The sequence below is a fragment of the Protobothrops mucrosquamatus genome, unplaced genomic scaffold (assembly GCF_001527695.2).
Source record: "Protobothrops mucrosquamatus isolate PMUCROS unplaced genomic scaffold, P.Mucros_1.0 scaffold1422, whole genome shotgun sequence".
NCBI classification, from domain to species: Eukaryota; Metazoa; Chordata; class Lepidosauria; order Squamata; family Viperidae; genus Protobothrops; species Protobothrops mucrosquamatus.
In genome coordinates this window covers 109,506-136,721 of record NW_015387607.1, presented here as the reverse complement: position 1 = coordinate 136,721, position 27,216 = coordinate 109,506, and the positions used below count along the sequence as shown (strand labels likewise).

At 38.8% G+C, this 27,216-nt stretch overlaps 1 protein-coding gene across 1 annotated transcript in view; it reads right to left on the bottom strand.

Moving 5' to 3' along the window:
• Positions 1 to 282: 282 nt before the first annotated feature.
• The window catches only part of FAIM2 (Fas apoptotic inhibitory molecule 2), a 35,613-nt gene continuing 8,679 nt past the window's right edge, over positions 283 to 27,216 (bottom strand). The window contains exons 3-12 of the mRNA XM_015821909.1: positions 21,552 to 21,652; positions 20,054 to 20,118; positions 19,336 to 19,389; positions 13,786 to 13,836; positions 12,278 to 12,317; positions 11,588 to 11,625; positions 8,934 to 9,021; positions 7,693 to 7,788; positions 4,120 to 4,173; positions 283 to 432 (exon numbers count right to left, since the gene is read on the bottom strand). Coding sequence (XP_015677395.1) covers positions 283 to 432; positions 4,120 to 4,173; positions 7,693 to 7,788; positions 8,934 to 9,021; positions 11,588 to 11,625; positions 12,278 to 12,317; positions 13,786 to 13,836; positions 19,336 to 19,389; positions 20,054 to 20,118; positions 21,552 to 21,652 — 737 coding nt within the window. The remainder of the gene's footprint in view (positions 433 to 4,119; positions 4,174 to 7,692; positions 7,789 to 8,933; positions 9,022 to 11,587; positions 11,626 to 12,277; positions 12,318 to 13,785; positions 13,837 to 19,335; positions 19,390 to 20,053; positions 20,119 to 21,551; positions 21,653 to 27,216) is intronic.

The following is a 27,216-nucleotide window of genomic DNA, read 5'->3' as shown; positions in this document are numbered from 1 at the left end:
ACCCTAAGAGCATGTGTATATAAATATACACATACGTGTACGCACGCACGCATGCACGCATGCACACACATACATACACACAGGCTGCAGAGGGAGCTCAAGTAGACCAGTAAATGAGCAAATGCTCACTTGACGCAATGAAGTTTGCTAAAGGGCAGAGAGGTTACTTCTCTTTCCTCTCTCCTTTCTTGCTTGTTGTGTTATTATAAATCTCTCTCTCTTTCTCTCTCTCTAAATATATTTCTGTTTTATCAGACACAGGATCTAGAGGCTCAGCCAAGCTCAGTCTCGACTGCTTCCAAAGATCTGCAGGAGAAAAGAAAATATGTAGATGATGTCCAGGTATATGTTGAGGGCTCCAAAGATGTATTCCTCTGGACTCATGGCATAAGAACGGTTCCCCATCAGGAGCTGGGTATCAAAGGCCAGGAACTAAGGAGCAAACACAAGACAGTGATTAAAATGCAATCTTTTGGTGTCCAAGGTGTTGGATGGAGAAAAGGGTAAGGTTGTTGGTTCCCCAGTCTGTACCCCCAAATCCCATAATTTAATTAAGAAGAGTTGGCAGTGATTGTATGAAAAAAATGTGTGCAAAGCCTATAGCCCTAGGCACGGATGATCCCAGATACCTCTTGGAAGTGCAGCTAGATTTGCATCCATGACTATTCAGCATCTCCTACCCAACTCTGCTCTTTGCTATGGAAGTTCCCTTGGACTGGATTATAAAGTGAGAATTTTCTCCAGCCCTAGGCCAGCTGGAATTCCAGTGCATTCAGTGATAGAGCAAGAACATGAAAAAGGAACCGATAGATGTGTCCTGTTCTTCCTACCCTTGTTGAGCTAAGCTTAGTTTTATTGTGGTTTGTCAAACAAGCCATAGTGGCTAGGTTCACATAGTATTCTAAATCAAAACTAAACCATGCACTATGGTTGATGCATATTTAATTGGCAGGACAGAATTATCCCATATCTGCACCCAGAACTGCATTGTTTCTTCCTTGTCGGGTACTGACTGATTCACTGCAGTTTCTCCATTGGTAAAAATGTTTCTAATTGCATTGAAATAGGAGGTTCTTCCTATAATTTGCAATTTGAGCTTCGTATCTACAGATCTGCTTGACTATAGCTGTTATTTGCTGCTTTATTTCCAGTGCTTCCTTCTTTGCTTCTAAATGGTATCTTTTGATTAGGTATTCTTTGGTCTTCTTGTTCTTCAGCTTCAGCTTCTTTTCTTTCATCTGTTCTAGCTTGCTTGCGTCTGATCTCAATTTGCTGATCTTATTTTCCAGTCTAACCTTCCATTTTTGTGGTGCACTGTTTGGTTTTTTTTCTTGATTTTGCATCCCAGGTATTCAGTTATAACTGCAGCTATGCTCTACATTAGTTGGTTTGTTTCTTGCAGTGAGTTGGTGCTTATACTTGATATTGCAGTATTTGCATCTTTTAATGCTTGTGCTAGCTGTTTCTTTGAAACAAGCTTCAATGCAGGCAGCCTTATTCTGATGTTTTTGTGCTGTTCTAGATGCTCAGTTATTTTTTGTTTCAGTTCTTTTATTCCTCTACTGCCAACTCCACATGATTTGTCTCTACATTCTGAGTTATTTCTGGCAAGGCTTTGATTTCTTTGGCCTGGGTAAACCTTTGCAATTCTTCCAATTCTGCTTCTGTGAATACAGTACTTTATTTCGTATTATAAATTGGCATTGATGTGCTAGCCTCTGTTCTGTTATTTCTGATTCTGGATGTTGTTCTTTCCAGAACTGGTGCATTCATTTCTGATATCTTCTTCTTGTTGGACTTGATCTGTAATAACAGATCATTATTTCTTTGTTTTCGATCACTGTATATATGTGAACACCTTTTCTTCCAGTAGTTCTGCAGCTGCTGGCCCTGGTTGCTCAGCCAACAGTCTTTGAGTCCTGTAGCCTATTTTTCACCAGCTATCCAGGAACTTCAACATCTACCATGCACCTTGTTAACCCGGGTGACATCTGAGCCGGTATGGCTTTCTGAAATTTACATGTTATCATATTTTTTATGGGAGAGACACCCTTTGTCTAACTCCACTGATGAGACCTGTCCAGTATGGTTGAACCTCTGGCATAGCTCTCATCTTCCTCAGAGCACACAAGCCCCATAACCACATCAAGGTAGTGCCTCACTGGGCTCTATTATTATTATTATTATTATTATTATTATTATTATTATTATTATTATTATTATTATTATTATTATTATTATTATTATTATTATTATTATTATTATTATTATTAGCCATCTCATTTCCTTTGCTTCATGACTGTTTCCTAAAAGCCTCATTAAAGAAAGTTGGCAGGACCTCACCATTCATATTTGTGATTTAGTGCCATGAGCAATCCTGGGTTATCAAAGGTGCAAAGGTGACACGATCAGAAAGCAAGAATAACAGCCTTTCTTTGTTTGAAGTTGGAAGTGGTAAGCTGGTTTATTCCAGTATTGTTAACAGGATTACGGGAATAGGCCGGATAACCTTGTTGGCTTAAGGCACCGGCCCATTTAGTTGATATGTGTATATCTCTCCTATCATTGAGTATTTACGTAAGAACCATATTCAAAGATAAATGGAAACTGAGGGAGGGTTGCAGCGAAAAAAGAAGAAAAAAAAACTCTTTTGGTAGCTCAGAGAAGTGTGCAGAGAAGTCCACAGAAAGGTTTTCCAGGAACCCTGACAAAAAGAAAGAAATGTTCTAGCACACAGAGGGCATATATCTCAAATAAGGAGGTTCATTCCCATCAGATGGATTGTGGAACGAAGAAATAGGGCTGCCAACTGTTGAGCTGAAAACACTGCTGACTGGTGGACTGAATCTGTCCTTAAATGGTACATGAAAAAGGATCTGATGTGAGACCAGCCTACAGCATTTTCACTACCCCATTGCCTTTTTCTTTGTTCTTTGCCTATGTCGCATCTCTCTGCATGGCAGAGCCCAGAATAGGGAAAGGGCAAAGTCTATACAGCCAGCCTTCTCCTATGAATGCACTTGTTTTCCATCCCTTTAATACAAGTATGTGGCCTACAAGCTTCTAGAATGTGCCTTTAAAAAGTTGATGGCTTTATTGAGACCATTCATTCATTCATTTATCCACTTAACAATAGTTCACATTTCTGGTTGTTTTGCATTGGTGCAGAAATCCAAACAATAAAACATGACTAGAAGAGGAGATTGGCTTTTTATGGGGAGAAAAATCAGGCTGAACATTCTTTCCATCCACAGATTTGTATTTTGGGACCAACTTGCTTGAAACTGACCACTGACACCATATACTTTCCATAGTCCCCTTATGTCTATGGCACATTGTAGCCTATATTGTTTTAGCTTTCCTTTAGGTCTGCATGTTTCTAGATGTTTTACTCTGCTTTAGATTCTTAAACTGAAGAACGAACGGCATTGTCCAAGGACTTCATCTTCCATCTGAAGGCAGTTAAGGAATGATGCTTGCCCATTAGGTAAATATTTTACCTAAATTCTATAAGTTTATTGTAATATCATAAAAGGGACATACAGATCTCACTACTTTAACCCAAACAGGGACAGCTTTCAGCCTTAAGTCCCAAAGGTGCTTTTTTCAAAAGGCAATTGGGCTTCCTTTGTTTAAGTTGCTGACTTAAAGGACTGAAGAACTGAAGAAGCTTCTTGGATCAGAAGAGAAACATCTTCAAGGAGAAAAACAAAGAAAGTCCAGTTGCCTTTTGAAAAAGCACCTTTGGGACAATCATGACCTGGATGACTGAGAATTTCCATAAACCTTCAGCCCTAGGGATATTGAATGTCCCTAAGCCAGATTTTTCAAGCTGTCAGAGCCTCTCTGGAAGCATCACCAGATTAATTTCCCATCACTTTGAAGAGGTAACATGTACATTAAAATAGGCTTCACGGTGTTTTAAAAAAATTACTTGGCAACCCACCCAAAACAGAACCTCCTAGTCTATGTGCATGATGTAATTCCATCCACTTTGTATCATCACCAAGCCCACTTTCAGCTTTTGCTGGCCCTCCCCCCTCTGCAAAATTACATAAGATCCATATCCACTGAAAAGACTCTGCTTGAACCTAGGCAAGACAAGCAATGCTGACTTACCATTGTAAATACAATTGCACCCAAGACAGCATAAATGGCCTGGAGCCATGGCACCTACAGAGAAAGAGACAGAGCTTTGGGATCAACCTAATAAGACAAAATTTATATAACCTATACGAAGACAGAAACTTCCAAATGTCTGCTGAAAGGAGGAAGGTTTAGTTTGTTCGCAAATCTGTTTGTATCCAAAATAGAAATGTTTCTGAAAGAAGGAAAAGAACCAAGTGAGCGTAATGATAGATAACCTTGTGGGCGGAAAACATAGGGCAGCAGATTCTAACTACCCGTAAGGTGGCTCCCTAAGGTAGGACTCCTTCATTTGTGGCCCTGGAGGTTTCTTCTTGAAATAGTTGCAAAACTGTCCTTCACCAGCACAGCGAACAGGGTTAAGGATGCTGTAGTTCATCCTGCACTGGATATTCTGCATTTAACAGGGGGTTGAGGCCTTGATGGGACCATTATCTTTCTAGTCATTCAGTTATACTGCCTCTTGCAAAAAATTGGGACCTCATTAGGGACTTGTGTGCCTGCAGAAATCTACTGGTGGCCTTCTCATTCAAGCTACTCTAAGGCTACATCTTTCAGTATCAAGTCTCTACTATTTCTATCGCTATATACCTTTCTGTGAGTACATATGTGTAATTAAGGAGCTTCTCATATAGTCAGACTAATTAAAAAGCACCCTTAAATTTACTTTGGGCCTGAATAATTCAGACATGTAAGCAATATTATTTTCCCATTTTTGCTTCTGTTAATATTTAAGATGAATGTATGACTGGAATGTTATACATTTTTACATAGCTGATAACATCTCATTTGTACATTATCAGGCCTCGTGTAGATGACGGAAGCATACATTCCCCTCAATCAGATTTTGAATAGTTATCGCTTTTTAGAACTACCATGTTCAAATCAGTGTGTGTGTGTGTTTGTTGGTTTGTGTGTGTGTTGTTGTTTTCTATAGGGATAGTAAAAAGATCACACGGTAAAGCTTTTATCAGTTTGTTGCATTGGTTAGCAGCAATTGTAAATGGGGGAATCACAGGAGTGAAGCTCCTTTATATAAAGACTATTTGTAGCAAGATTTATTTAAGGTCAAAGACCAAATCAAAATGGGATTTGCTACCTTGTCTTCAAGTAGAAATCACATTAAGGAAGAGGACAACTTTCTCTGGGTCAAGCTAGTTGACTTGCATCCTGTCTGTTTCTCAACCTCCATTCTTGAATGCATTGAAGCATACAATTCATCATCTTGTGATCGATTGGAACTAGCTTCAGGTCATGATCTGCTCTTATCTACAGACTTGCCCAAAGTTACCGTTGTGGTCAGGAAAAATGATGGGAAAGTCTTTTAACACAAGAATGTGCTGAAAGCCATTTGGAGAAGATGGAATATGAAATGCAACTCTTTTACACACACATATGCGTTTTTGTAAAAAAAAAAAAATCACGTTGGGGGGAAGGGGTCTTTTGTTTGACAATTGCCATCTTCAACATTCCCGGAAAACAAAACAATGTGTTTTTATCTGGACAATTTTTTGTTTGCCTTACCTATCAGAGTTTTAGACATGAGGTAAATTAAGACATACAGAGGTCCAAGATCAGAGGGATCAGATACTCTGAGGACTAGGCTAAAAGTATTGCTAACCCTCAACTTGTCTGCTGCTTCCTCTGAGGTACGGCACTTTCCCCTACGTCTCTCTTTTAATTATACCAAATGAAAAGAAAAGCTGATCACACTCAATGGCTTGGCTATGGTGAAAGGAATTGATAAATGCTATTTCCAATCCATCAGTATTATTATTTTTTAAATGGACATCTATGGGGAGAGGAAGAATAAGTTGTTTCTCCCAGAACTCTAAAATCCCGGCAAAAACACACTGTAAACTCTTTTCTCCCACACCCTGTCAGAAGCCTATGGGGGATTATTATTATTTTTTAGATAATAATGTACATTAGAAAATCCTCCCACTGTGACGTCTTCTGCTACTGCGGAATGATAACAACAGAAGAATGTGAAGGGAAGTTCAAAATGGTTTCCAGTGGGAAGCGATTAGCGATGACAAATGATCCCAGCCAACAAAGCTAACGGAAAGCCCAGCCCAGCCGAAAATCAAGCAAACAAAGCACGCCTATCAAAGGGACATAGGCCAGCACAAAGCAAGAGCCCGCTCCCTTTTTCCATCAATATTTCTCAATATCTTGAAGGCTCCTGTGATAACAAATGGTAGAATGAAAACTCTGTTGTTGGGATGGAGAGATTCTAACCTCCCTCCCTGCCTCCACTCTACCCATTTCTTTCCGTCTCACAATAAATATTTGCCCTATGAGCAGTTCAAAACTAAACACAACCCAGTGACAAAACTTGCCACTGCGAAAATGATAGCAAAGGCCTGAAACACAGGTAATTGTTCTGGCAAAACAAATTGAGGCAAGGCTTAGGAGGAAGTTGCAGTTAGAACATTTAATCAGTGGAACGACTTGCTTCCAGAAGTTGGAGATTGAACAACCATTTGTCTGAAATGATATAGGGTTTCCTGCCGGAGCAGGGGGTTTGACTAGACCTCCTCCAAGGTCTCTTCCAGTTCTGTTATTCTGTTAGTCTATTGTTCTGTTACTGAGCAAGAATATATAGAAAAGAGGGCAAGAACATAGCAATTAGATATAGGCAATTAGCAGCTTCCAGAACAGATTCCACAAGCAGTAGAACAAAAGGTTAGCAGAAGATGGCTGATAGGTTTTTTTTTTAAAAAAAAAAAAACCTCATCTTTACCCCCCTCCCTTAAACAAGGTATCCCAAAGCTGTTTACCACCTCCATGTGATAACTGCCACTTCCCCTTTTGGCTGACAATCTGTCCCAAGCCTTCTGCCTTACACCAGCTTTGCCAGCAGCAGTTGTGATAAAAGTAAACATTTAAAAAATAGAGGAGAAAAATAAATTAAATCTAAAGAGGCTAGTGACAAAAGAGAAAGGAAATGATTTCCCTTCCAAATATATAGAGAGGTTCACATACTTAGAATATAATAGAGTAACAGAATTGGAAGGGACCTTTGAGATCTTCTAGTCCAACCCCCTGCTCAAGCAGGAAACCCTGCACCATTTCAGACAAATGTTTGTTCAATTTCTTTAAAACTTGCAGTGTTGGAGCATTCACAACTTCTGGAGGCAAGTTGTTCCACTGCTTAATTGTTCTAACCGTCAGGAATTTTTTCCTTAGTTCTAGGTTGCTTCTCTCCTTGATTAGTTTCCATCCATTGCTTCTTGTCCTGCCTTCAGGAGCTTTGGAGAATAGCTTGTCTCCCTATTCTTTGTGGCAACCCCTGAGATATGAACCAGACTGAACCATGTTTGCTTTCAAAGGATCTTTCTGTAGTTTGATTAGTGAAGACAACATAGATACAATGGAAAACTAATGCAGAGAAAAAAATTAAGATAGTGGTTTTTGCTTCTAACTAAATTGCATAACTGAGCATAGAAACGTAGTTCTGCCTCTCATCTGCAACTAGATATGGCAAAATAACACTTGGTAGGATGCATATATGGATTTGGTTAACAAAAATACAAAACTTACATAATGGAAAGGAAGTGTAATAGCCAGTATGATCCCACTAAAGAGCAGCACCATCAGCATCACAAAGAGCACCCCCTGACAAGACGTAAAGTCATACTGTGGGAGAAAATAAGAGGACATTAGTGTACGATGCATGGATGAATTTGAAAGTCCCCTAGCTCCTGGATAGCCTAAGTGATGCCCATATCTGCCTTTCCCAACTTAATATTTACCAGATACATTGAATCTGCCACCTTAGTCCACCAATGAAGTTGATATCCAATGAATCTTCAAGTCACAAGATTTGAGTGAGCCCCCAATAAATGAAATTTCCCAAATATTTACTACTTCATTTAGTACCCATATGAGACAAACCACCACTCCTTATAGCCCTTACTACATGTTCTCTGAACTTAAGATATCTTATATCTTATATCTCTATTCTATTCTATTCTATTCTATTCTATTCTATTCTATTCTATTCTATTCTATTCTATTCTATTCTATTCTATTCTATATATTGTATATTCCCTTTTATGTTATCTACTGTATAAACCCCAACACAGCCCTCAATACCAATCATAAGTAGAGATCAGGTGAAGAGTACCGGTCAATGCTGCATGAACTCAGCCCTTTCAAACAATAGAAAATGTTTGACTTGCACGTGGAAAGGGCAAAAGACTCTTCCAAATTATTCTACTATATTTTGCTCTTTTTTTTCGCTCTTTCTGCCTGATAAAGTTCTTCGGAATGAGTGATGATATAGGATGGGGTTGTTTTTTTCAAAAAATAAAACAAAACAAAACGTCATACTATTTGAAGAGGACTTGCCCAACAACTTCATTCTTAGTGGGATAAAAATGATTTTTACTTGCTCGCTGGCAATACTTGAGCCAATTTGCAAATTTGGATAGGGGAGAGGGAAGAGAGGCAAGGCTAATTCCATGGAAACTTGGCCTTTTGAGGCAACCATTACTGCATGACAAGAAAAACAATGTAAGTTTGCTCGATGATGAAAGCTCTATAACAGTATTTCTCAAACCTCGGCAACTTTAAGATGGGTGGACTTCAACTCCCAGAACTGAAGTCCACTCATCTTAAAGTTGTTGAGGTTGAGAAACACTAGAGTGAAAACTTCCTTTTGCTAAGACTGCAAATAACTTGACCACAAAACGTTCTTGCCCGCTAACTTTAACAAAGAAAAACTTCTCTGCTTACATATGAGATGTAAAATCAGGGAGCTATGATATAAATTTGTGCACCTTGGTCTGGAAGCTAAATATGGTGACGGAAAGGCAAACCAAAGCTGTAATCCCCAAGCAGAGGAGGACGGAGGTGGTGTTGTAGTAGCTGCAAAAGGAGTAAATGACATGACATCATTGAAAAGAATCAAGCAATCAACATCAGACACCGTAAGAAAGTCTGCTTAAAATTTATAAATTTGCCTATGGATCCATTTGTTAATCAAATGGCCAATTTCCATCTTCGGGGTCATAGAAAACCATCTGTGGGATATCTTTCTAATTGACTGCCAATTAATCCCAGCAAGAAAAGTTCTGGTTTCAGCTGAATGTTGATCCTGAACATTCTTTGTATCATTATATGTATTTAAATCCAGAACTTTTTGGCTTTTTTTTTTTACAAGTCCACCAGGCATGATAAACTGACCTATCATGTTGTTAACATAATAAATTTGAAGTACCTTTACACAATAGGGTCCTTGATGCTCTCTGAGCTTGATGGTTTTCTTGTAGAGGTTTCATTACCAAACCAGTTAAGATCATGAAGATGTTACCTAGTTTGCTAATGAAACATCATGCAAGAAAACCACCAAGCTCAGAGAGCACCAAGGACTCCTCAGTTTAACTCTAGCCTACAAATAGTGTCTTTTATCCACACCTTTAAACATTCTAAGACAATTTTTCTGCAGTCATCTATACCAACAATGTATCATTTTATAACAAATCTCTTTTTAAGTTATAACAATGTAAATTCCAATTTTTTTAACATATTTAAATTTTAATTTAAAATGTAATTTCCCATTGCTCCATCCATATATTGTATCCAAAGTTCTTATACCTAGACTTAATTAGAACATGCTTTCTAGAAAAATATGCTCAGTATTCTGAGTGTCCCAATTTACGTTAGCTTTTGTATTCTTTTGCAAAAGCTTGCTGGATAGGTAGGGGAGGCATTGTGGTTATTGCCCTGTTCAGTTGTCCAGGATGCTTGAGTGACAGCTTTGTTTATCTGCTCCTCACAGTCCGTTTGCTCTCCCTATGCTATTGGTTGGCCTTTGATAAATACAGAACAATGGAAATCCATCATGTTGCTCTCCACCAGATTGTTACAGCAGAAACAAAAGGAGGATTATACAAGACCCAAACCAGAGACAGATTAAAAAAAAAACATTTATTCTAGCACCTTCCCCCTCAACCCACTTCAATCTATTCCTTTCTGGGCAGAATTAGGGTTACTGTATAGCAGTTGCATGCTATCAGCTTGTTCTTGATTCCCCAAAACGATGACGTTCCAGGGGAGTAAAACATTGGAACAGTCCTTCTGCTAACACTTCTTCTCCACTCACTATAGCCTTTCCTGATGTGCAATGTGAAGCTGTAAACATAGACACAGTAGTGTAGTCATTCTGTTCATTGGCTATTTTATTTTGCCCATCTGCCCAGGTATGTTATAAAAAAAAAACCAGCTAGAGCTTTCAGAAAAATATGGTTTTCATTATTACAGAAAAGGGATAAAAAATAAATAAATCTGTAAGTAAAATAAATCTGTAAAAAAATAAATCTGTAACCATATTTTGAGGACTCTATTGGGTGATTTTAGGCAATGTATAAGTACTCCATCCAAAGAAAATTGACCATTTTTCAAGATTGTTCAATGTCCTTAAGATTTTACCTTAAAACGAGCATATTCCCATCAAAATAGTATGAGGTTTGGTAATCTCGTAAGATTTCAAACATTATTCATTGCCAGTTATATAAAAAACACAGAATTAATTTTAAAACTATTTTGTATGATTTCAAATAATAAGAAAAATTAAAAGAACAAAAATACGGTAAAAATAACCATTGTAGTATTTTCTCTTTCCTTTCAGTTAAGGGGAAATATAGTTAATCTTAAAAGCTTTGGCTAACCAATATTAAAACAATGGTGACTTTTATCGAGAATTTAATAAATGAGTACGGAATTAGTATTTGGGACTTTATTATTAGTTTTTTCCATCTTACTAGCTTCTAGTGCAAACCACATTAGCAGAAAATTGAGCTTGACTGCAATTCTGTCCCGTCCCCTTATTCTTTTAACAGATTGTCTTCCTACTGCCAAACAACTGCAGTTCATTTGATGCTGATCTAACTTAGGAAAAGACATTAGGATAAATAGAGGAAGAGGGTGGGCTTCCTTCTGAAAACAGAATATTGTGTCATGGTGTCCTGAATCAATAGTACTACATGCCAACTAGGTTAAATAAATATTAACCCTTTTCCTAATGTTGGAGATGCAGTATAAATGATAAACGCAACCCTGTTGGGAAAAGTTTCCTAATTATAGGCCACTGATTATTGGCTATGGATTTGGGCTACAATTGGGGAACTGAAAAATAATGGTTTTAGAAAGTCTAGAAATTCAAATCAAATTATATATTTGATATAGGGCTTGATTTTTACAGGTAATGATTGCAGAAAAATTGCCAGGGAAAAATATGGAACAGCTTGCCCCCAGAAATCGTGGGCGCTCCATCACTGGAGATTTTTAAGAGGAGGCTAGACAGTCACTTGTCTGAGATGGTATAGGTTCTCCTGCTTAAGCAGGGGGCTGGACTAAAAGACCTCCAAGGTCCCTTCCAGCTCTATTCTATTCTTAAATACACAACATGTTATTCAGACGCCTGGAGACATACCTGGAGAGCATTCCTGTCAAGTAGGCCATGGACAGAGTCTATAGAAATAATAAAAAAAACCCAGTTACTGCAGGAGCAAAAACTGGATGCTAAGAAGGAAAAAGGGTGTAAAACTGTTTATGGATATCATTCTTTGAGCCTTTCCAAGACAAGTATTCACAACTAAGCTAAAAGACCACATTCTATAGTCTACCATATTCCATAACCATCCAACCATTTTATTGTTTATCTTGTGGTAGAAAAATAAGGAAGAGAATAAGTGAGGTTTTGGGCAAAGAAGGGGGTCCTTCTAAGAAACAATCATGTTGAACCTGGACATGTGAGGCATGAGATGTGGTTAACTAGGTAATTGTACAAGTTAATGAAGATGTTGTACAGATAACTGAATAGCTACATGCAGGGCAGGTTCATAGGACTGAGGCTGAAAATCCTACTATTCTTGTTAACTAATGATGTGCTTGGTTTGTTTACTGCACCAGTGAGGAGCTGGAATCTTCAGGAGTTGACAATCTATCCCTTATTGGTCTACTGGATGGTTTCCACTGATAGTGCACGCCATAATTACTTGTATTTGGAAATAGAGGGCGATAAATGTTTTGCCTTTTGAATTTACAGATTAAAGGAGGGAAGTGTGCTGTAAAAGTCCCCCCAGGGCTGAGCAACTGTCCCAGCACTGACTAGGCTACTCACAAAGATGCTGAGGAGAATCAGGTTCCATGGGAAATACCTCCTGTGAATTAAATGAAAAGGAGCCAAGTGAACCAGGTTATCCAAAGTGCATCATTGTGAAAAGAAAGTTGTACATCATTGACTTTGCATAATAAGATCATTAAAGAGCAACAGAGCAATTAAAGAAATCAGGCCCCAGCAAGTACAATTTTGCAAGAATTCTGGTACACAAAAGGGCTTGATATCAAGGCACCAGCTTCATTTGAATTATGGCTAAGCCTAAAGTACAGGAGTTACTGAGTGAAACATTTGTATGGCATGAAAATTAACTCTCACCTCCTAATTGCTGTGGATGGAGCTGGGCAGCTGTTAAAGAGTCAGCTAGTGCTGTTTGAATAGCTAGCCAGCCTAATTTGGATCAAATATTAGCCAAGATATTACACATTGAGAGACATCAGTCCTTTAAACCAAAGTAATCAGGTGAATGAGAACTTCTCTTTTCTAAGTCAATGTATAATATATAATATATGTAATATATATATAGAGAGAGAGTAGAGAACTTCCTCCAACTATAAAATGTCAAGACATAGCACTGGAATATAGCAAATGTCTTTTGATGCACCTGAAAGATAGAATCTAAGCTAGTCATGTTAATTATGTGAAGCTGTTTTGCTTTTTTTCTTTCCAGAATTTTTCCTTCTTTCATCCCCTTTTCCCCCTCCCAGAATACTTCTGTGTATATATAATGGTAGAATCGAAGTCCTGAGTATTAACCAATTAGAATTGAGAATTTTATCCTGGACTTGCAGATGGAAAGGTAATATCTTAGTTAAATGTTTTAACAATTAAAAGATGAGTTCTTCAATTTCTCCAAAAGATGATCATCTTCAATTAAAAGATCATTTCTTCACTGAGCATTAATGGATACAAAGTGCAGTTCTAAAAGAGGATTGATGGCTGGTGGCGACTAGGCATTGAATGTATTCAACTGCTGTTCTGAGGATTTGGGATAAACCAATGGAATGGTTTTGATTCAGCCTGCTTCCCCCTTCCCCCCCTCCCCCAAGGGCAGATGGCTGAGTTTTATGGCTAACAGGCCAAGGAGATCTTGTGCAAAGAAAAAATTATACCTTTTTTTGAAAATTAATGCCCATCACCTTGTAGAGGAGATGGGGTGCATACAAATTTAATGAATAAATAAAATCTCAGGATTCATATTGTCTATGTTCTTGTTCTTCCTGTTATATTCAACATGTTCAAATGTAAGTGAATACTGTTGCATTTTTAATCAGCCCAATAACAATACATAATACAAAAACCTTATAATCCCTTTGATCTGTTTCCCAGAAGGAAACAAATCCATAAAAATTTGGCAGCCGTATATCTGGTTCTTTAGAGAGGTCAAAGAGACTACCGCAAGTGATGTTAGATTAGAATGTCCAAACTTCCACCACTGCACAGTCTCTTCCCCAAGCAGAATCAACCCACCAGAAACCCCTTGTAGTCCAAACCCTTTGTGTTAATTTTACCTTGGTGCAGAGCAGCAGGCAAGGATCAAATAGGTGATAAAGAAAACGGCACTAGGAAGAAAAAAGGAAGAGAGAAAAAGAGAATCAACCAAGGGGAGGAGAGGGAATCCTGCCTGTTGTTGCTCTGAATAATTAAATTAAATTAAATTAAATTAAATTAAATTAAATTAAATTAAATTAAATTAAATTAAATTAAATTAAATTAAATTAAATTAAATTAAATTAAATTAAATTAGTATTTTTTCTTTCCTTTTTCTTTCTTAGATGATCAAGGGTGAACAATTTCTGAGAAAGAAGCACTATATAAATACTGGACATAATGATTCCTCCTTCACTAAAAACAACAACAATACATTATAATATTTTTTACCAGAACCTACTGGGATCGGTAGAACAAAAACACAATAAAACAGATTCCAGATTGAAACTATGTAGATGCAAAAAAAAAAAAAAGGGGAGAAGGCCTATAAATAGGGAAGGGTCGCCAAGATCAGGAAGTTCCCCTCCGTAACAGTGTCCTTAAGTACTTCTTTGTGCTTTCTCCATAAAATTAAATACTGTAAACAGCTGCTTTCAGCCTTTCTCCAACAATGGCCTTCTACCAAGACAGACCGTTTGTCCACCTTGCCCAGTTGTAGTCCTGATACCAAATTCTAGGAAGGGGGATGGAAGCAGTATCTTTCTGTGCTTCAAATTATATAAGCCCTTCCCAGCACCCATATGTTGTCTTTTATTACAATGTTGTCCTCTACTGCTGTGAACATTATGCTACATTTTCTGTAGTAACAAAGATAGATATTTGAGGAACAGGTTTGAAAATATACCCTGTGCAAAGTCTGTTCCTTGTGTGATGGTAGAGGAGAAAATAGCAATGCTCCCTCTCCTCCAGTTTATGCACCCCCGAGCCCGTTTTGTAGTTTTGATCAGCATTATTCCACAATATATGGACATTAGGGCTGCACAAGTCTCTGGAAAGAGATGCTTTGGAACCCACCAAAGCAGGTTTTCCAAATGTAGGTGTTGGGACAATTTAGCAACTTGAAAAGCCATGCTTTGATAAGCTCCCACACATGTCCACACAGCTGTTAGTAAGTGCTGTGGCTCTATAGTAAACAGAACACAAACGGCCAGGATCTGTTTCCAGAGCAGGAGCACAAGGCAGACAAAAGACATGGCTGCTTTCATGAGTCGAAAAGAGGAGCTTCATACTATATGTGTGCCTGGGTATTCCAAAATACTCATTTCAGATTATTTGTTCAGTTCTAGAGGATACTGTATTTGTATACAAGCTTCCTGTACTCAGTTGTCCTCCAGAAGTGTTAGATTACAATTTCCATGATCCATAGACAATCTGCTGGCAAAAGATTGTCAGACTTGAATTTGCAAATATCTATATTTCTATATAGAGATCCAGTCTGGTACAGTGGTTGAACCATCATGCTAGAAACCGAAAACAGTGAGTTCTGGTCCTGCCTTAGACACAACGTCAGCAGAGTGACCTTGGGCCAGTCCCTCTCTCTCAGCCCTAAAAAGCAGGAAATGGCAAACCACTTCTGAAAACCCTTGCCAAGAAAATTGCAGGGACTTGCCCAGGCAGTCATCAGACAAGAAGGTACACACACATTGTCTGCCTGCCTGCCTGCCTGTCTGTCTATCATCAATTTATATCTTTATTTCTCTAGCTCTATATAGCTGAATATATCACCCAGAAGAGATTATTGATCTAAAGAAAATTAACTTTCAACTGGATGGCTAATTTGGCACATATTTTCCAAGTCCTTTAAAGCTTTATGTTGAAATCCAGACCCCATCTCAGGGTGAAAAATAGATATTCGTCATCCCCAGTTCAATTCTAAACAGGGGTTGGAAAAGGTCATCCATGTACTGTAACCAATTAGCAAAATGCAATGGAGATTTATTAGAGACCCAAGGCTTCTGATTCAAAAGAGAATGGGAGGTTAAGGTTAACCCTTGCTCCCGACGCATTCCACCAGTATTTTTCCACGAGATAAAGTTTAATAGAATGTAACCTTAAACTGCTCCCCAGACAGTCAACCTCTGCATGGTAAAGAAGAAATTGGCTTGTTAATGGACAGACAGGTTTCCAGTTACATTTGCAATAGTCAGGCTGTGGTATGCCGTTAGGCTGAAGAAGCAATGCAGTTGTGAAAAGTTGGCACCCCTCAAAGAGGACAAAGGTACTGCACCTTGAACAGTTATGCAGAATACGAAAATTCAGCAAGCCTCTTGTCACGTAAGCTAGTCTTGCTGTTGTTTTTCTATTGTATCCAGCAACCTAGGATTTTAATGCTCTGTCCCATCTCACCCCATCCTTCTCTTTAGTGTTTAACTGACTCCCTCACCTTCACCCCAAAACATATCCACAGAAGAATGGAATATTATTGGGACTTGGGAAAAGAAGAGAAAACCTCTGTTGGGGGTAGTGATGAAAGTGCTAGAAACCAGGAGACCATGACTTCTAGTCCTGCCTTAGGCATGAAAGCTCTCAGTGACTTTGAGCCAGTCTCTCTCTCTCTCAGCCTATCCCACCTCACAAGGTTTCAACCAGAGAATAGAGCTGGAGGGATCTTGTAGGTCTTCTAGTCCGGGGTCCCCAACCCCTGGTCCATGGACCGGTACCAGGCCATGGCATGCCAGCAACCAGTCCACACAATCAAGCAAAGCCCCATCCATGGGATGCAGGCAGCACACAAAACCACACACTCTCTGGTCCATGGAAAAATCTTTCTCCACGAAATCGGTCCCTTTTGGGCACCTCTGTTCTAGTCCAACCCCGTGCTTAAGAAGAGACCCCATACGATTTGAGATCCGTGGCTGCCCAGACAAGTGGCTGTCCAAGGCTTGTTGTTGTGGAGAAAATAGCAGGAGGGAAGAGTATTAGGTATGTTTGCCACTTTGAAGTACTTATAAAGTAATAAAGTCAGGATTTAAAAACCTAGTAAATAAGACTTTTTGTGTATATATATATAAAGATGCTTACCTGCCTAAATTCTCTCTTCAAGGCCACTATTCATAGTAAAAGAAATTCTCCATCTTCTATTGCTACTATTGGACCTTGATAATGGATTCATGGCTTGCATAGCTTTTTCCTGCTGGAATCGGCTTTCTCTAACATTTTAGATGCCTCTTACCCATACTGATAATTTCATTTCCCTATCTTTGATTTCCCCTCGATGACCGGAAATTGAATATGCCAAATGACTGTGTGACTGCGACTGAACTGTAGCCATTCTGGGTACCTGCCAGAGTTTCAAAGCTGGCAAAGAGCCCACCACCCCAACATTACTGGTATTCTAAGTTTGCACACAGAGCCATCAAGACCAGTTTTGATCTGAGTCTGGATGAAATGCTTTGCCCATGAGATTCTGGAATTCCTGGGTCATCACAAGGACTGATTCCACTGAAAGCCAGAATACCTGAACTGAAACTGAATGGTAGAGACTTGCAGCAAAACAAAACATGTCCTCTTCCAGAATAAGACAGTGGTGGGATTCAGCAGATTTGCACCAGTTCGGCAGAACCGGTAGCTAATTTTTTGTTGCCCAGGCCCAGAATGGACTTCCAGAAGCGGCATCCACACAGAGAACCGGTTGTTCACATATTTGAATCCCACCACTGGAATAAGCCATTCAATTCTTCTCTCTCACTTTTCCTTTCCCAGCATGCTCATTTATGACTAGACCTTAGATCTTTCCTTTTAAGATTCTTTCATACTACAAAGCTGATACCTTTCTATAACATCTCTGAGTCTGCATTTTCTTACACAGCTATCACCCATCTGCATCTAAATTTGAAATTAGGGGAAATGGAGAGACATTTGTCTGTGGAGATGGCTCTGCAAGACCAGTTTATGCAGACCAACATCAGGGTTTTGACCTCCAAATTAGGAAGAAAAACTTCTCAAGAACTGGTTCTTCCATATGAGCTCGTCTGATGAAAGCTCTAACTGTACAAGTTCTTCTTCAAGTGCTTTTCTTATCTGAGGAAAGATCACATGAATATTGAAGATGTTGCTGAACTACAATTCCCAGCATCCTTCTTTCCATATAGATTGGAAATGGTAGCAGTTGCACTTCAGAGGGCCCAGATTTCCCAACTTGTATGAATATTTGAAATGTTTAATAACAGCATTAAAGAGTGTATGTACGCACTTTGCTTAAATAAATTATCCTTTCTTAACATACTGTCAGAAGAATAATTTGCAGTTCTAACTAGAGCTAGAGTTGCATAAGAATAAATAAAAATGAGATCCAGACAGCTGCGAAGAAAGAATAAATATTTATTCCTAAAAGCTAAAGTTTGCTTTTAGGGGCAGGCTGCAGAGAAATGAGGTACAGCAGCAGATTTTTATAGGGGGGAGCTTGTCCAGGATGTGGAAAGTGTCTACATGCTGATTCTAGGGTTACACTTGAGGGGAGTGGGTTGTTTGTTTGTTTGTTTGTGTGTGTATAAATATGTATTCTTGTGAACATGCACTTCTGCTGGGAGATCTAAATTAACTCTATGTTTGCAGATCTTATCCTTTCGATATGTGGATTAGGTCTGGGTAACTTACTTCGGGGTTGTTAATTTGATTAACTTGGAGACACTGATTCTCAGACCATTGTGGATTCTGTTAATATTTTTAAGGGAAGACAGAAACAGTATCAAGAATAAAATATATTTGGATGTAAAACTTCTCACAGTACTCTTGTTACTGCTTAAATTGAGCCCATGAATTTGGGCCAAAATTGTGCCCCATTGTTCGTTTTTCAGTTATTTATTTGCTCGGCCTCTTCTCCAGCTGAAAAAAAGCCCTGCCAATTGGACAGGTGCAACTCTTAAATTTCCTAGGCCTCTAATCACATAAGGCAGGTATGTAGATAGGCAGGAATCTTTTCCTTTCCCTAGAGCAGGGGTAGGCAACCTCGGCTCTTTTATGACTCATGGACTTCAACTCCCAGAATTCCTGAGTCAGCTATGCTGACTCAGGAATTCTGGGAATTGAAGTCCATGAGTCATAAAAGAGCCGAGGTTGCCCACCCCTGCCCTAGAGAATTCTAGAAACAGTGGCCAAAGTATGCACAGAAGAAAGATAACAACGCGTGCTTTATCCTCTGAAATTATGATTTTTAGTCAATTGTCCTTTAGCCTTTAAAAAAAGAAATCTGCAGCAAAATTAGGAATAGCAAAAACAGTGGGGAGATGTGCCCTTTTCCCCTTCTCCTCCCCTATTTGAAGCACTGAGTATGGAGGATTGTGAGTAAAATAGCAAAGAAAACAAAGGAATATAGACATGGTGACCAGACTGAACCCCCTCAAACAAATAGAACGATAAATAAATAAAATTGGCTATCACCATTTTTACACTTTGATCCTAGTATACTAAGCCGGTCCATGTCACCTTTTCCTTGAAAAAAAAATGAAATGAAGCTACAGGGTAATTTTGCAAATAATGTTTCCTATAATAATGTTTATAATCCTATAAGGTGCCATGTTAACTTTGATGGCTGACATACAAATAATCTCTGAGATCAAATATGTACTTACTAGGAAGCCCAGTACCAGGCTGGATTTGCTTGGATATATCCTTGAACTGGTTTACTGCAATAAAAACGCAAGGGATTAGAAGAATGAGAGCAAAATATGGAGCACTAAGTCCTTGATTAAAGAATTTTAATACTGATCTAATCATCCTTCTAAGAATGCTTTTATAAATGATAAAGTACTACCCTGCTTGCCTGCCTGACTGCCTTTGTGCAGAGTTAGGAACAGCAAATATTGATGCTGGTTATAGTTAACTAAAAACAAAATAGAATGCTTGATTTCTGAAAATCTGAAGACAAATTTGGATTTTTGTGCTTGATTAAAAATACATCCCTTAAGGGATGCTATGATCCGGATATTTCTAAGTGGCATTCCATAATGCTTTAAATGTGCACTAAAATAAAATACACTTGAGTCATGCAGTGTAAATGTATGATGGGAACAAAATATTTATGACAATATTCCAAATGTTTAATTCCCCCATTTTATACATGTAGAATATGAGAATATGGGAGGAGGAACATCAATAGGGTGAAAAAAAACTTGTTGTTGTTGTTAATTGCGAAGTCGTGTCCGACCCATCGCGACCCCATGGACAACGTTCCTCCAGGCCTTCCTGTCCTCTACCATCTTTTGGAGTCCATTTAAAATAGCAGGCCAGAAAAAATAAACAGCGGCAAAAGGTTTGTTTCTAGGCAGGGTTGCTAGGACAGAGACTTACCAGAAAGTGAAAATAGCCACAATGCTGACTGTAACAAGGAGCTGAATTGAAAGGATGCTATAAACCTAATGTCAAAGAAACAGAATAAATATCAGCCTGGTTAATGCTCAGCAATTATTCTGAAGACTTGGTAATTAAAAAGCAAGCCAGACCCTATCAACCTTGTTTTACCACCCACACTTTTGAGGGGGAGAGTTCACACATTATACTGTAATCTCCTTACATGATCATGTTTTGGCCATCTCCATAAAGGCCATGTAATCAATACTGGAAGAAAGGGGTTGTTCATGTGGACAGGTGTTCACACGAAGGAGCTGTTTTATGTGTTGATGAGAACAAGATCCATGAGTGATGGTGATGCCTCCAATGAAGGAGTCCTCAGTAGAGAATAAGCTGTGAAGCTATAGTAGAATGTAGGCCAGATTCATGGGAGAGAGGGGCTCTTTCCCAGGGGGCAGAGACAGTGGCGCTTTGAATGTCTGATAGGCAGGAAGAGGGCAAAGATGGATCCCCCACTAAAAGTTCGCAGAGTTATAGTTACAATTGCTTTAGTCTGACAAGATTTATATCTGTAGGTTAACAACAATAAAGAAACTACTCCAGTGGTTCTCAACCTTTTTAATGCCGCGACCCCAACCGGTCGTAAGTCGAGGACTAAACTGGTCGTAAGTCGAGGACTAAACCGGTCGTAAGTCGAGGACTACCCAACCGGTCGTAAGTCGAGGACTTTCCCTGCCCAGGAGCGCCGCGCATGCGTGGTTCCGCCCCCTGCGCCGGCCGGGGCGTAGCTGGCAAGCAGCAGAGACGGAGCAGGCCGACCACCAGCTGGCCCAGCCCAAGGGAGATAAGGCACCCGCCAGAAAAGGGGGAAAAAATGGTGGACAGCCTTGCTTGGCGACCCCCGTGAAATGGTCGATTGACCCCAAATGGGGTCCCGACCCACAGGTTGAGAACCACTGAACTACTCAGAAATAACTCCCTGTTTTGTTCCTGGTTCTTGGGGACTGACAGAAACTTCCAGAGAGCCACTGAGCCTACAGAGTCTTGAATCTAGGTCTAACAGTCCTGAATCTAACCCAAGACAAAATTCCAGGTTCAAAACTTTATGTGGCTAGGAGTTTGCCAAAATTAGAATACCTTCAAGTCCCAGAAACTGGAGGAAACTGATGATCCAGATCTAAAACTAAGAGGCTGGAATTTTAGATGACCTAAGGGCTGAAGTTTGAATGTAATTTTAACAGTTGTGATTTCATTTAGTTAGTAGACAATTGGCCTTGGCATTATTATTTCTGAAGCCCCTCTTCATGACTGGAATCTTTCTGGAATCTGCTTTAGCCTCTGATTCTATTTCATGTTTTGTCTTTGTTCTAATGCCTGTTCTTGATCTTGGGCTTCTTTCTGACGTGCATAAAATGAACTAAGCCCTTGCAACCTACCATTCTTCCTTGCTAATGATTAAGCGTTGAGTTTGGTTTGGTCTTAATTGCTTTGACATTACCTTCCTGATGAATACCCTGCGCACATTCTGGTCATCCCAGCTGAAAGTTGTGAAGGTCTCAGTTTCCCCTGAGTATCCACTTCCATAGTTAGGACTGGAATCTGTAACAGGTGGAAAATAAAGACTTTGTCTAAGCAAAGGAGTATGTGCTCTTCCCTACTGGAATTTATGGTTTGAATATTTATTTTACACAAAGTTTCAGGTTTAATTTGAATTAAATTGAATTAACCTATTATCTGATTTTTTTTTCTGAGCTAATCCACAAAAATATTGGAGGCAAATTATACCTCCATAAGGACTATGAAAGTATAGATGTCAATATTATAGAATGGGTAGCTCTTCTGGCTGGTTTCAGCAGCCCACATTCATTCTGGGATGTCTATCCACTACGTAACACAGCTTTGACGAAAACTTCCTTCATTCTATCAGCACCCCATTCTCCTTTCTTCTGAAATCACTTGCGGGTAATGGCAGTCAACCTTCTATGCAGAGATATTTCCTTGCCCCTATGGAGCACAAACACCGTTGGAGGAAAGTCATGCTAATTTACGGTACCAAAAATCAAGAAGAGTCTGGCCATACTTTTTCTGATGAGCACATTTTATTCACAGGCATACACTTTTGTGAGTTGCATCTCACTTCATCCGCTGCACGAAGCCAGGCATTGTTTTCCTATGCCATTTGTCCAGTAATAGCCAGCTATGACAGAAAAGGCTTTCGGAAGCGCACAGTAGACCATTACTCTAGAGCAGTGTTTCTCAATCTTGGCAACTTGAAGATGTGTGGACTTCAACTCCCAGAATTCCACAGTTAGCCATGCTGACTGTGGAATGCTAGGAGTTGAAGTCCAGACAGCTTAAAGTTGTCAAGGTTAAGAAACAGTGCTCTAGAGTACTCGCACCTGTTTCTTCTCTCAGGGCAATTGGGCTCAGAAAAGGATGAAAGTCCTCTCAGCCATTCATTGAATTAGCAAGCTGTGGTGGTGCTTCCCTTCACTGTTACCTCATAGGACTGTTGGACTCCATGAGCAAGAACAACAAACAAAGCCTCCAACCCAGCTGGTCAAAGCAGTTGTGAGAAGAAATGGTGATTCCCCTCTGCCTGCTTCTAACTTATTATCAACAGTATAGTACAGCATTCCCATGATATTCAAAGATAACCCCAAAATCACTGCGATCCACTGACTCTTTGGCCCTAATTGATCGTTAGTGGTATCCATGTGATTAATTTTTATTTTTTAATCTGTTCTAACCTACAGTGAGTCTTTTGACTGGGGAAGCCTATAAAAGCTGCAAATAAACAAAGAAAACTGAACCTATGTTGATATACTTTATTTGAAGATGTGCATTCCTATAAATTGGATATCATACAATACTGCATTAACATGTAATAATTGTAATAAATAGGGAAGGGGAGAAAAATATATCAATTTTAGTATGAGCTGGCTGAATCTGCCATTCTTATATTCAGGTAGAAGTGCAAATGAAACTGGACTAAGGTTTCTGAATATCTCCAGTTGCTACAATATAGATCTTCAACTCCCAAAAATGTACATAAAATGCCTACCTAAAAGAAAACCGTGTATAACATGAGTGGACTAGTGAAATGACGTAGAAAATGCAAGGGAAAGTACAGCGGGATTTATTTTATTTGCACCTGAAAATATGCATGCACCTGTACGTATATGATTGATTGAATTTTTAAGAACAGCTAGTTTTCAACTGAGACAGAAACAGAACAGGACCAACGTACCTTGAAAATAATAAAGTCATGTGAGGGGAAAAAAGTCACCACTGACCATCTCTCTATATAAAGAATATATTGAATAAAACACTCTGTATAAATAGAGTACTTTATAATTCTAAAGAGAAAAACATACATTTTAAAAATTAAAGTCTAAGTAGGATACGTAGGGTTTTTTTTATTGCCATTCTATTAAGTCTATTTTAGAATTTATTTATTTTTTTTTAAAAAAGAATCCCTGCTTTATAGCTTGGTCCTGGGCTAGGTGGGTTCTGTGCATTTGAATCCTGCACATATGAAGGTATAGGGAAAGAGAAGCAAAGAGACAGAACAAACTTTTTGAGGCTGAAGTGCATGGAAAGTTCCCATCTCCTAGATGGGCAGTTTTAAAAGATGTCACAGGCGACAGTATCAGAGGTCAAAGATCTAATGAAAAAGAAAAATGTCAAAGATGAACCTGGAATGACTTTGAAAACTGCATGTTCCAGTTCTGGTGAAAGATCTGACCCCCCCCCCCCAAACTGCAAAGCAGGATCAAAAGGCCACAAGGCTGGGGGAGTCCAGGCACATGTTGTCCTCTTGAGATCATGTGAATATCTCAAGAAAGCAACAACTGCATAATTTGTTTAGGCTCCTATGACGTATGAAACTGCAAGAACTGCATGCCAAGTTCATGTGATTGGTGTCACAGAACTCACATGTTACTGTTTCAACTATTCCATTACCATTCTATCTTTTGAAACGCTAAACAGATAGTCCTCAACTTATGACTGTGAATGAGCCTGGGATTATGGCTGTTAAGTCATGCCCAATTTTATGGCCTTTTCTTTGGCGGTCAGTAAGCAAACTCCACAATCATTAAACAAATATGGCGGTCATGGAGCAAACCCATTGCACTCAATGGATGGGTTTGGGTTTTTTTGCAGGAAACACTGGTTTCTGGCAAAAGACATTATAAATTATAATCACATGACTGCAGGATGCTGGAAAAGGCTGTAAATGAGGGGCAGTTGCCAACTGCCCAAAATGTGATCATATGACCAAGGGGAGGTGGGTAGCCATTGGAATCAAAATTAACTTGTAAGTAGCTCTGGGGAGGCCTGTCATAACTTCAAATAGTTGCTAAATGACCCCTTGTAAGCCAAGGCTACCTGTAATGCTATCAGGGGTGGATGGGTGGGTTGGTTTTATATCTATCAACCAAAGAACTGAGGTCTTGTGGGAGGGAGGCTATAAATAAAGTTTGAAGCAATAACTGTCTTTTATCACTATCCTCAGCAATTGGCATTTGATAGGGATTCCATTTCACTACATTGGGCAAAGTGATCTATAGTTCATTAAAGCATATGCCTTTTCATGCAATTTGTTAATTTGAAAAGGTGCTACCACAACTTTTTCCACAATTCTGTGTCAAGAAGAAAGAGAGATTCTGAGGAATTACACAGAGGGGTTGGCAAAACCACTGATTAACTTTCCATATTGGGGCTTAATATTAGGGAACTCAGGTTTGGGAACCACGTCTCAATATAATTGTAGAGATGATTGTGTTGCCAGTCCAAGATGATGCACAGGAGGCCAAAAACCAATACCTCAGAGATTAAAACCACCATCACCACAACCACCACCAAGAATTTCCAATATTTTTAAGACAAACATTTATCATAATATAATCTATCATGGATCATAGCCTCTGCCATAATGAAACTATTATTTTGTAAGGTGAAATACAACTCCCCGCTGTTCTTACTGCCATAGGCCAATACAGTTACCACTGTAGAAAATGCACTGTAGATGTATTACAATATTCTTTTTTTATTTTCATTCACTCACTTTCCCAATACCTTCAGGCAAAGGCTTAGTCTGTTTGATTGCTCATACTTGGGTCCTAATTTTATTGAGCTGTTTGCTATCTGATCTCCAGGAATCTTTTTTTGTTTAAGTCTCTCCTTTAATATATCTCATAAGTGACATTTCAGTGATTATAATTGGAAATCCTTTCTCCATGGAGAGGAGCCCCATGGAAGGCAGACAAGCAAGCAACATGATATAATAGTGTAGGGCAGGGGTGTCAAACTCACAACGTCATGTGATGTGTCGCAACATATCGCGACTTTTTTTCCATTGCCGGCAATGGGGTGAGCACGGCTTCACCATGACGCATTCAGCCCATGGCCAGCAGTTTGACACTCCTTGTGTAGGGTATAGAAATAAACTGTACCCCAGGTAATCCTTGATTTATGACCGTTCCTTTAACAACCATTCAAAGGCCTCAGAAAAAGTGGCCTCAGAAAAAGTGACTTACAACTTATCCCTCAACTTACAACTTATGGCCTCAGAAAAAGTGACTTACAACTTATCCCCAAAGTTACAACCATCACACACAGACACACACACTCACTCATACCTATAGTCATGGGATCACAATTTAGGTGTTTGACAGCCAGCTCTTATTTTCTACAGTTGCAGCGTCTTACAATTACGTGAATGGGATGTAGGACCTTCCCAGCCAGCTTCCAGCAAGTCTATTCAGTTGGGGAAGCTGAATTTGCTTAATGATCACCTGGCTCACTAAACAATTGGGTGATTTGCTTAACAACCTTGGTAAAAAAATAGTAATAAAATCAGGTCTGGTCACATGATAATGATTCGCTCTGTGACTAGACCAACTAATGACAGAAACTCTGGTCCAAATTGTGATTGTAAGTCCTTACCTAGTATATACCTCCAGAAAACTGTAAAAAACATATTTCAAACCAATAGGCAGCATTTTGCTAGCAACAGGATAAAATGAAATGGTGAAGACTATATTTTTTTATACGGATCAGACTTTATTTTTCAGCTGTGGGTCAAAGGCTTTTATTCTTGAATATTAAGCAAGCTCATGAATATAATTAATCCTTGTGCAGATGGATTCCCTTGGCCTTATCTAATTGTCTGAGATTAACCTACTTGACATCACTTATGATGAAAACTCTGTCCCTCCAGAGACAGATGTGTCTCGGCTGCACAGCCTGCTTTTTTTAAAAAAAAAAACAACAGTTGGTATCTTGCTTAAGCTAACAACTGACTAAGAAAAACATTATCCAAGCTTCTGAGTTAAATAACAGTCTGAATTCTTTGATAAACAATCAGACTGCTACTACACATACCATATCCAATTAAGAAGAAAGCTAGGTATGTCTTTGTTTAAAATATGTATATCCAAATTTAGGTATAGAAAGAGACTGATCTTGAAATAATGCTAATCTAAACTAAATTACATCTGCAAAACATCAGCCCCCATTAAGATGCTGGGTATAGGGTTTCCTGCCTGAGCAGGGGGTTGGACTAGATGACCTCCAAGGTCCCTTCCAACTTTATTATTATTATTATTATTATTATTATTATTATTATTATTATTATTATTATTATTATTATTATTATTATTAAAGACAATCTCTTTTTCTCTCTACTTATTAAGAAACCGGCCATGGGTTGAAGAGTCCAAAAATAGGAAGCCTTCAAATAGAGGGCCATCCTGTAGGATGCACAGACACCCAATTTAAAATGATGATAGATTCAATTAATAACAGAGGTCTACAAACACTCTATAAAACAGTACGGCATGATGGCTCCTATAGAGTTTAGACAGATGCAGTTTTAAAATATATTAGTTCAAAGTGGTTATCAACAACCCCAGTAAAGCAAAATAAAATGAATGAAATAAAATAACGATTTCAAGCACAGCAGTAATAATCAAAATGCCACTCAAAAGGAATAGCTACAAAATTGAACAATAATACACTTTAAAAAAATTTCGTCAAAAGTTTCTTAAAAGCCTCTCTCAATCACATATATAAGGTAGCCGCAGAAGGTATTATTCTATTATTCTATTCTATTATTCTATTATTCTTCTCTAAGTTGATGGTTTCTGTATGAATTG